Source organism: Toxotes jaculatrix, chromosome 19 (assembly GCF_017976425.1).
Source record: "Toxotes jaculatrix isolate fToxJac2 chromosome 19, fToxJac2.pri, whole genome shotgun sequence".
NCBI classification, from domain to species: Eukaryota; Metazoa; Chordata; class Actinopteri; family Toxotidae; genus Toxotes; species Toxotes jaculatrix.
Window position 1 is genome coordinate 10,130,873 of NC_054412.1, and position 11,277 is coordinate 10,142,149.

Here is an 11,277-nt window from a genome sequence, read left to right on the forward strand (position 1 = left end):
ACAGCGTCCCCCGGTTGTTAGGGCAACCCACTTCCCACGTTCATTGGGTTCTCAACAGTCAAGACCCGATTAGTCGAGACCTGATTAGCCTTCAAGACTTTTGTCTGAGGACAGGCATTCGATAAGAGGCCGCGCAGGCTGAATCTAATTAGATAGTCTCATTCCCATACATGTCTACTAACTTACAGCTTGAGTTCATTGTTCTCCACTGAAAACAAAAACAAACCAATGTGACTCATAATCCCCTAAACTAGCTTGACCTTGTTTAAGTATCTGATGAGGCCATTCATGAAGAGGCCACCTCCTTGGGAATGGTTAGTCAGGGAAATAAAGTGGGTGAAGCCTTTAATAGTAACTGTTGCTGCAATGTTTCAACAACAAAAAATGTCAAATCTGTGGGTTGCCGTGATACTGAAGAGTTTTGTAATGAATGACCATTTACAGGTGCCATCCGGCTTTACCAACATGTGCCCTGTTTACAACCTAACCAATGAAATCCTCAGAAAGCCACGTGAGCTGCGAGTCATGGTTGGTGGTGATGGCATCCAAGAGGGGGCAGCTGGGAGAAAAGGGAACCTTTATCTTCTGATTTGAATAAGATGGCCTGGATCTGTCACAGTGTTTACCCCTCCGTATGGTCCGAGAGGGGCACACACACAAAACAACAACAATCTCAGCCGTGCATACTACAACGGCCATTGTGCTGTTGTTCTTGTTTTTTTTTGTGCAGCTTACATATTATGCTTTGTTTCCCAAATTTCCTTCATTAAACTCCCAGCGGAGCCAATGCTCATCCTTGCCATGTTCCCTAAACCGACTCTTTCTCCTCTCCCCTCCCTCTATCAAACCATCCTCCCTACACCTGCTCCGCTAACCACTCCTCCATCTCTAAGCTCCATCCTCCTCTCTGCCCTCTCCACCCCTCCATTACTCATCCTGCTCTTTATCTTTAGAATACTCATAGGCTCTTCAGCTCCCTCACGTAAACCCATTCAACTTCCTCTTCTTTCATCTTTTGCATAAAACCATAATTTTGTGACGTAAAAGGGCTTCATTTTAAGACAGACAAGCATACACTATACATGGCAACTGAAGCCCGTAAAATCACAATTAATTAATCAAACTTCCTCTTTTCAAGCCGGTGCTTTGACAAATGTACAAGGTAGAAATGTGGCAAAAGACGGAAAAGAAACAAAAGAGGTGAAAGAGTGCTGTCTACAAGAGCAGTCGCCATTTCAAGGAAATAAAGGTACAACAAGTAAGTTTGAAAATAGCTAACCAGAGAGAGACACAGTAATGACTACCTAAATTAAAAAGGAAAATATTGGAAAAAGTTTGGCAAAATTTCTGGCAAAGTTTGTTAAGTAGAAAAAACATAAATAGGCAAGACCATGCTTGGACTCACCTTGACATCAGAGAAGAACATCTTGAGCATATTAGAGCTTGGGTAGCGGGTGTAGAAAAACATGAGCTTGGCCTTCTTCAGATGATTGGGAGAGAGACCCTCCTGGATCTGTAAACAGCTGCCATTAAGGACATTAACAATTCTTGGGAGGAAAAACAGCTTATGGCACGCAGAACAGAATTACAATATGTATTTCCTAATAATTGGCAGTAAGTTTGGCAAGAAATGATCATTTGGATGGTGGGTAACCAAATTTCCTTTCAGGCATGGATGCAGGGTTGCTGAAGGGTGAGGGTGGGGATGCTGAAGACAGTGCACCAAAGCAAAACCATTTGCTTGCAATTAGCATCGTCCGTATCAGGTGTGAGAGCGTCACGGTAAATAAAACGCTGGCCAGCACTACAGCCGATGCTTTTACATAAGGAGGCTCATTTCACAGTCAAAGTAAGGAAACGCCTTTGCCTACACCCTGTGCTAACCTCCACCCAAAAAAAAGGAAGAAGAAAAAAGACATTTGCATATCACAGACAAAGACAGCAGTTAACGCCAGTGACGGGCAAGAAGGCCTAATGGCTTGGCGGCAACACATGCCAAACCTGAATATGACTGTCTGATGTTGGCTTCATATCAGTGACAAAACAAGGTCTCGGAGATAGTCCCAAACATTGGCCCAAGCAACATGAAAAACCTTCTCACACTCACATAGGCCATATTCAAATACATGTCAGAGGCCTTGTCCTCCTAATGGATCGCCTGGATTGAACAGCAGAGAGGATGGAGATGGGCTGGTGGGGGCACCTTGAGGGATAGTGTGGTTCCAACCTTCAATTACATCCCCCTCCTCCTCCCTCTGCTCCACCCCTACCCCCCAGCCTCTCTGCCGCTGCCAAACCCTTGGAGGAGCAAAAGAAGGAGGAGGAGAAGGAGAAGAGGGGCTCTGAGGCTTTGGACTCAGCCAGTGATGGGGGGGACTGAAACACATCTGCGCCACCGAACGGCCCAAGCCATTTCCATGGTGAATTAACGGCCGTATAATGCATCTGATAATATCAATCTGGAGGATAAGACATTGAAAAGGGAATGGGGATGGGGGTGGGCTGCATGTTAAAACCTCAGGCTGTTTCAACAAGGGTTTTCATCAAGCAGAAGCAAGACAGGGCTTTAAATTACACGGAAGATACAGCCCCTAAGTTTTCATGAAGACTATTTACACTTGAGTGGACAAAATACATTGCTTGACATTATTTATGATCTACAGGGGTGGCTGGGATCGTTAAAGTCAGTCAAGTGTCCAGATGTAGCTGTAACTATAGACTGGGAAGAAGGCATCAGCTGCTAGATTGGATTGCCCTTGGCCTTGGGGTTACACAGCAAAGCCAGCAAATGCTGAACCACGCTGGGTTGGCTCCTTAAAGACCCTATCTACTTTGTCTGATTCAGTGAGAGAGAGGGAGAGAGAGAGCGTTAGTTGTATACGCAGCGAGGGTCTTGTGGGGGAAACCCTGGCAAACTGGTGTTACTCTGTCAGGCCTGGCCAAAAGAGCAGCACTTCACTCTCCACACCACACCATCTGCTCCAAGTGGAGGGGATACAATGGATCCTCAGACAGAGAGAGGGAGAGACAGAGAAAAAGAGAGCTCTTTTTCACTAAGGCAAGGTGGGATTTGTTTGTTGTGAAAGCTGTGCACTTACACTTAGATTAATTTGTTTTTGCTTTTTCAATTAGGATTAAAGTCCCTTTCCTCTTATCATTGAAATTAAAAATTATTTTAAAACAAAGACGTCGAGGTTTTACCTCTCCAGCCATAAACGCAATATCATCTCCCTTCAGACGACAATTAAGAAGCTTCATATCTCCTGATGAGGCATTTTCATCTCCAATTCACTCACAGCTTGCAAATGTAATTGTGATTGGACTTAGGGGTGGCGTGCAAGGCTATTATTTTGTCATGATGGTGCACTCATACCAGCTGGCTTACTGTTTGCCTGCCACATCTGACAAGACATCATCATTCTCACAACACTTCCCCAAAGCCCAAAGTCATGAGAGGAAAATAGCTGCTCCACTTCCTAATTCCAGGTGTAAGGACAAGAAAATTTGGAGTCGGACTGAGAACAAATGAGGAAATTGATAGCAGCCATCTGCTCCACAACGCTGCCGAGAGCTGGTGAACTTGAACACACCTCGCAAAATGTCTGACAAGCTGTCTCTGACTTCAGAGGCAAGGGAAAAAAAAATAAAAGCAACAGAAATGTCAAAAATTCTACATCAATAGAAACAGCTATAAAAAAAAATTACAAATACAAATAAACTGATTCATAAATGTCATACTAATTATAATAAACACATGTGGAAAACTATATCTTGTAAATGCCAAACTTTGTTCCTGAACCTGTGGAATAAGTTCTGGGAATCAAAAATAAAAGATGAAAAAAAAAGGAAAAACAACACATGTGGACATGTTGTTCTGCCGTCTTTCCATTTAGGGGTGTACATCTGTTAATGCCCTGAATTTATAAATGCTACAATGAAAGCCACAGCATCTGGCATATGTGGTTATTGTTTGATTGTTTTCTACTTTCTCTCAGTCTCTGTATGTCTCTCTCTCCCTTTTCTCTTTTCATCCCTCCATCGGGAGCCCATAGAAGCAAAGGATTATGGATCTCTGGAAAGCGTTCACCCTTGGGTCAGAAGACAAGACAAGGCGAGGTAATGAAAGATAAACAGCTCGCTGCAAACACCTGTTAACGTCCGCTTCAAAGAAAAGACAGGGAGGAGGGGGGGTTTGCAGGGAGGGAAAACAAAAAAAGAAGTATTTGGCTGCCAAGCAACAGCCGAAGGGCCCCCCGGGCTGTTGACAGATCTTTATGAAATGAAAAAAAGAGAAAAGAAACGACAATGATTGTGGGCTTTTTACAACAGCGATGGATGATAAGAGGAACACAAGAGAAAACACAAGCAATCATAAATATACATCTTTACTGAGTCCTCAGGCGAACCTTTTGTGACATGCACACACAAAAAGACACACACACACACACACACACACACACACACAAAAAAAAAAAAAGCCTAGGCACTCAGGTGTGCACCATAGCAAAAACAAGGTATCCAAAGTGTTAAATATACATATTCACTTAACTAATACATCCACAACAGGTAAAAAGCTCTAGGATTATTTTCGTGGAATGAATGTTAATGACTTGAAGACAAGGCTTTCTAAGGACAGCTGGTGTGACACGAATCAAACTTTCATAAGGGTTAAGGGGTGTAGAATACTTTGGTACTAAGGAGGTATAGGGTAAACAGAGGAGGGACTGAATGTATCTGTTTAAGCTATTAGTCCTGAACCTCCAGGGGATTCAATTTGAGACTCCCATAGGGGATAGCCTCTTTATCCGCAGGGCATGATTGGGGCACACTGGGGTTAAACTATAAGGGAGGCTATATAACACCATTGTGTGCCAAGTTTCAGGACGCTATCTGCCTCCTTGTTCTTTCAGGCCATTTTTTATAAAAAGGAATTGGGGCAGTAAATGTCGTGGGGACCTAATCTTCGTGAGTAAGTGATATGTGACAAGAGAGCTTTTAAAGCACTCAGGACTGAAGATGGAAGAAAAGGCTGTACGGTGCTGTAAGAAGGAAGAGGTATGAGTATAAAAATAAACAGAACAATGCAGTACAATGGAGAAGAGAACAGCAGTGGGAGGAAAAGTGATTCATCAACAATTTTTCAGTTTCTTAGGCTAGTTTCAAACAGGCTCAAAAAGATTTGATTTTTAACTCTTTGCGGTTCAGATGTAATGTTTCGCACCTGTCTCTGTAGGGAATTACCACCTGAAATCTGATTTTTCCTTGCTTACACAGGCATAAGCTGGTCTGAGCCGAACCACGTAGAGTTAAAACATCTGTCACACACACGTTCACTTATTATCGCATGTCAGCCCCCTCAAAACACACAGTTTCTCACACACCCAATCAGCATCCTTTTTTTTTTTAAAGGATACATTGCTGCCTGAGTAAGGTGAGATGTCAGCCATGTCCTGGAGATCACTGCACTCAGACTTGATGAGGGACAGGGAAAGCCCCTCTGCGGTGCTTCCAGGGTGTGCTGGTGAACAAGAGCGATGGTGGTGCCCCAGGTGGTGACCTGATGCCATCTTGGTTCTCAGGCTGGTGGTCTCCCGGGACAGGTCCATGGAGTCTGGAGAGGAACGGTCTTTGCCTGTGTAGCCACCTGCAGGTGCACCGAGGGGACTCTGGAAAGGGTAGCCCATGAGAGGCAGTGGAAACGGGTGTCTAAAGGATGGGGGGCTAAAGCCCATGGAGGCAGAGAGAGAGGAAGGGTGAAGGGCGGGGTGGTGGTGACCGCCGTGAGCACCCACAGCTGAGGACTGGTGGTGGTGCTCACTGGGTGTCTTCCTCACGACTAAGGGCAGTGCCTCGGTTTGGTCATTGGTGGTGCCTGGCATCCCGGGCATGCTGGCAAAGGAGTCTAGTGGATTGGGAATGATGACATCACCGAAGCACTGCAGCCTCTGGTTGGTGGTGTGGAAATTAGGGTTGTCACCATTAACAGCGGTGGGAAATCTTTCAGGAGGTATGGAAAGTGGGGGGAAGGCCTGCTGGGGTGTAGGGCGTGGAGGTTTGGCAAACACCTTTACCACTGTGTCCACCACCTGGGTCATGGCTGAATTGAGTTCCTGCTTCAGAGTTTCTGCCAGCTGCTTGCCTTCAGCGTGCATGGAGGAGCCTGGACCTCCCTGTCCTTTGCTTCGGCTGAGCCCCTCTCTTCTTGGCTTCTCTCCGTCAGCCAGCAGGGCCTGCTCCTGAAGCAATGCCCGCGCCCTGTCTAGGAAATGGCCCGGGTCCATGTCAGACATCTCATTGTCAGAGCGCAAGTCATCTCCACCCCGGTCATCGCCGCCGGCATCCGACCTGGCTGGGCTGTCCTCAGACATGTTTCCTATGTCGTTGTGGAGGTCATTGTGGAGGTCGTTGTGTTCTGAGTCGTCGGTTGAGTCATAGATCTGAAAGAACTTCTCCTGTAGCTGACGTAGCTGTTTCTGCATGTCCTCCAGCTGCAGCTTCAATTGCCGTCGCTCCTCCTGCTTTTGTTCCTTCCTCTGGCACACCAGCTGGGTGAAGCTCTGCTGTTGCTGCTGAGGCAGGCGCTGCTTACGCTTGTTCTCTCGGCTGCTACTACTACTGCTGCACACCTCGCCTCCCCGTGGGCTGCTGGGGGCCTGCTGCTGAGACTGAGGAGGTGGGCAGTCTAGCTCCATCTCTCGCTCTCCATCCATCTCATGGTCACGTTCATGACGGGAAGCAGCCGGTACCACCACACTGGGTGAATGGCTCATACCACGTATAATGTTCTCTACACGGGCTCGCTTGGCACGCAGGTGTTCATCATTGAGACGCTCGATGTCAAAGGTAGCCAGGCCAGGAGGACGGCCAAATGGTGACAAGCACTCTTGAGGGGTGCTGTCCTGGGAGGAGTTACTGCAGGCATCCTCCTGGGGAGCATCTGAGCTTGCATTGGAGAGCCCTGATCCAGGGAAGCCTGATTCCCCTCTATCACCCCTGTCCACTCTTTCTCCCCTCTCAGGTCCTCCTCCATTTTTAGCCATGTTATTCTTGAGAAGCTGAGAGATAATGGTAGTGCCAGGAAAGGGCATCATGGTGTCCTCGTATGAGTTGGCTCTCTTCAGTAGCTTTCGGAGTACATTGGACTTGGACTCACTGTCGCTGGCTGTAACAACGCCAGGCCCACCATGTGGCTGCACTACAGAGCACTCCATGGAGTCGGTGTCTGATCCGTGGTGAGAGTGGGAGCTCAGAGAGTTCATGGCACTGAAAATGGCTGCTTTGGCGCGGGCAATGTTATCAGTGGTTGCTGTTGTGGCTGCTGCTGTGGAGGAGGCTGCGCTGCCCACGGTCCTCTTAACACCAATGTCCACACGTCTTCGCTTCGTCTGTCTGTTCAGGAGGGAGTCGCTGTCATGGTCCGGCATCACGGGCTGCTGCTATTGGGCCATATCCCACAAACCCAGTCCTCTTGGATCAAAGCCTCTGAGTACCTGTGGGCAAAAATTCACAGATGCATGACTCACAAAAGTGATCAAATATTTTCAGAAACAAAGTCACTCACTCACTCAGGCAGTGTCCTAAACCACCTCAATTTCAAAACTTAATCTACATTAAACAGAAAAGCTTGAAAGTTTCTGATTGACTGAAAGAATCAAAATGTATCATTCTCTAGAAAACTGCATATTCGATATTATGGACACAAACTGAAGAGTTTTGTCTCAAGTCAGCAGACAAATGTTTCTACGAGGACAGGGACATCTATGATTACATTTAGGCAGTAAGGACCAATGACAGAGGGGTAAAGGGAACAGGCGAGATGGGGTCAGAATTAGGCCTTGGCTCGACATTCCAGGGCAAAGTCCTACATTTTATCCTGTCCCCTGTTACACGCCGCGCGACACTGAACCAGTTCCCACGGAACACAAAGCTGCATAAAATTATGATAATTACTTAAGTACTTGTCCTCATTTCCATGTTTGTGTGGTGTGAGCCAACATAGGAGCTATTAACTCACAAAATAAAAAAAGAAAAAAAATAGGGTTAAGATTATCTAAAAAAAATACTGTATTCAAGGGGAGGCAATACACGTTGTACATGTCGCTACATACAATTCACTAAATCCTGTTCAGTAAGTGAGCCATCATTTGGTTGGTTCAATTAAATAGTCTCACTTTAAATCATGTTTAGATATTGTGCAATTTTAAAATGCACGTCCTCTGTTCACATTAATCAATATGGCCATCATATTTTAAGCAATGGGGAGAGTGACATATAAAAGAAACACAAAATAGGCCTATTGATTTTGGTGCCAGCATGAGCTCACTTCTGTGTTTTTTGTTTGTCTTTTCATCTGGCAAGGGCAGTTAATTCTGCTCAAATGAATAGGTCACAGGGGTCAACTCTGGCAAGGAGCAACTTAAAGCGCTCTTACAAAAACCCTAATGCCCCTCTGAAAGCAAAACGTTTTGTCAGTACAGGCCCGCATCAATAATGCTATGTAAGCAGCGGTGGCAGTGTCTTAGTCAGAGCCATATCAGATGCATCCAATCTCGAATGTAATGATATTATCAGAAACTATTTCATCTGAATGCCTCCCTTTAAAAATTTAAATATTTCCAAGGTTATTAAATTTATAAATGTGGCAATGTTCTTTTTTTTCAACAGCGTAAAAGTGGCAAAAGTGGTGGAAGAATTTACATTTTTTCTTTTTACACTCTTCATGAAAACACCAGCCCAGACCACCAGAACACTCACAGAGACTCAGTCAAAAATAATAAAATATGAAAAAATACAAATACAAAAAGGCAAAACTTAAATTTTACAGGATGCACATATTCTTAAATGTTGCTCTGGTTCAGGTTTACATTGAGAATGAGCTGCAAAGAAGCTATAAAAATTCTGAATTTTAAACACGTACAAAAATGTCATGAGTGATTCAGATCTGTTTCATTTCGATATAATATTCGAAGACAAAAATCTTTAAGATACATTTGTGTTATAGGCTCAGGTTCAGTGATAAGTGAGGGCAAACAGCAGGGAAAATTGAACTCTGGTGAGATTTAACAACATTCTCCTTAAATGATTATTTACTCGCTCCAACTAAAAGAAATAGTATTACCTTCATGTTTTCACTGCATTTTTTTTTTTAATCAAAAAGCTTCTTTCTTTGCCTCATATTCACATTCACACTGTATACACACAAGCGCACACAACTTTGCTGTTGGCTTTGTTAGAAACTATCCAGTGTGATGCACCACGCAAGTGACATGGATTGGCAGATTTTTCACAAAAACATAGTGGAAACTGACAATTTGTAGAATGAGAATTAAAAATTGTACAAGTCGAAATTTGCGGTAAAGGCACCGGTTGGACTGAATGTTTTCTCGTTGAAGTAACACCAGGATTCTAAAATAAAACCCTTTGATAAATGTCTTTGGCCCAAGTCTTGACAGCCATATCCAGCAGTTCAGACAAGAGGTGATACATCTCCAAGAAAAAAAAAACCTTGACTTGATTGCCTCAGGATCTTAACAATGAGCTTGAAATAGTCACCAACACCTGTCTTTCCCGACCGCGCACCTGTCTTCCATTGCCCATGCGCACTCTCTCTCTCTGCACTAAAAAAACCTTTCAACAATTTCAAGCAACTATGACCAACACATCTACACCGAGCTACAGATCGGCATTCCAACTTTTACACCCCATCATTTGAACCCGTTTCTTCCTCTTATTTTAAACCCTTAACCAAACATTCAGCTGAGAACACAACAACAAAAAAAAAAAACTTGAAACTTGGCCTGGATTAAAATAACATACAGCTGCTGTAACTTTCTGGGGTTAAACTAAAAGTCCAACAACATTTGCTCTATGGGACAGTAAAAGCGAGTGTAACTGACTGTCTGTTAGGACAAGTGGTTGCCAATAGACAGACTAAGATATCAAACCTATGAGAGACAGACTTGCGTACATTTACAATATACCGGCACCGTTTTCTCACAACTGTCCAGAAGTGGTGCAGAAGACAGACACCAAATTCACAAATCAGGAGAACTGACAAGCTCCGGTAACTGAATGGGAAAAAGGATTCTGCGTAAACAAAAAGAAAAGGCATGTGTCAGGTTTTAAGGTGAGATTTAACCCACAGGATAGAGACTGTGTGAGTTTAAGAGCAAACTCACGGTTCTCAACACTCACACGAGAGAGCGAATACAAGTGAATTAAGTTTCCGTCCAAAATCAGCACGTTTTAAATCACGTTTCCCGTTGACAAAAAAGAAAAAGGAAAAAAAAAGAACACGCTTCTCAAACTTACTTCGCAAAGTTGCAAATCAACTTGATCTCCGCTTTGATGAGGAAGGTTGGGCTACCGTCCGCAAATCATCCTCGCAAAAAACACGGGCTGCTCACGCAACTCTTACCACATATCAAGACGAGGGGAACGAAACAGAGCAAATAATGTCGTATAGATATGATTAGCTGTTGATCACCAGAATAAATTTCCCCGTTAATGATGTTTGATTTGTTTGTTTTGTTTTTCCGCCCACCGCGCGCAGGCGAGGCTGAACAAGAACAAGAGAGGGAGGTATCCGAGGACAAGGTTACTTACCCTTTAGATGAAGAGGGGGACAACCTGAACTCCTACGGCACAAAAAAGAGAGAATATACGCAGAGCACGGCGGATTTCTGGATGCTGGGATGTAACACTTTCTCAGAGACGGAAGAGCTGGAATAAAGTCAGCGACGCGAGCGAAAGCAACAAAATAGGAAAAATATAGAAGATGAAAAGAGCTCTTGCGCGTCGGTCTCTCCCTCTATCCTCTGCTGTGACTGAAAGAGTGAGAGACATAGAGAGAGTGCGAGAGAGAGAGAGAGAGAGAGAGAGAGAGCGACTGTGTGTGTGTGTGCGTCTCCGAGGCGCACTGGATGCAGAGGACTGGATGCTGGAGCGCTCCTCCGCCACTAAGATTCACTTTAAGACACGGCTGAAGGAAACAGGAAGACGTGCGCGTCATGAGCGGCGTGATGTAACTGTCGCAACCTACCAATAAGAGGCGTCCGTCCGGTCGGGAGAACAACGCACTGAACTTGACCAGAGAATGGGACTTGAGCATGCAACTAAAGAGAGAAAGAGGAGAAAAAAAGGAAATACTACTCTTACTAATCTCTTTCTTCTCAAATCACCGACTGCGCGAGTAAGAATCGTTAGTCACTTTGACATTACACCTCCTAATCCACAATAAAAACGCATAGACGATACATTATAGTGAAAATTAAAGTC

At 44.6% G+C, this 11,277-nt stretch overlaps 1 protein-coding gene across 3 annotated transcripts in view; it reads right to left on the reverse strand.

Annotated features, from left to right (window-relative positions):
* LOC121199485 (prospero homeobox protein 1-like) overlaps nt 1-10,985 on the reverse strand; it is a 32,577-nt gene extending 21,592 nt beyond the window's left edge. For 2 of the 3 annotated variants that reach the window (XM_041064215.1, XM_041064217.1), the window contains exons 1-3: nt 10,606-10,985; nt 5,415-7,490; nt 1,406-1,513 (exon numbers count right to left, since the gene is read on the reverse strand). In XM_041064215.1, coding sequence (XP_040920149.1) covers nt 1,406-1,513; nt 5,415-7,424 — 2,118 coding nt within the window. In that variant the 5' untranslated portion in view covers nt 7,425-7,490; nt 10,606-10,985. Of the gene's footprint in view, nt 1-1,405; nt 1,514-5,414; nt 7,491-10,311; nt 10,543-10,605 lie in introns of those variants that run through there. The other variant, XM_041064216.1, reaches the window with a different exon arrangement.
* Nucleotides 10,986-11,277: the final 292 nt, after the last annotated feature.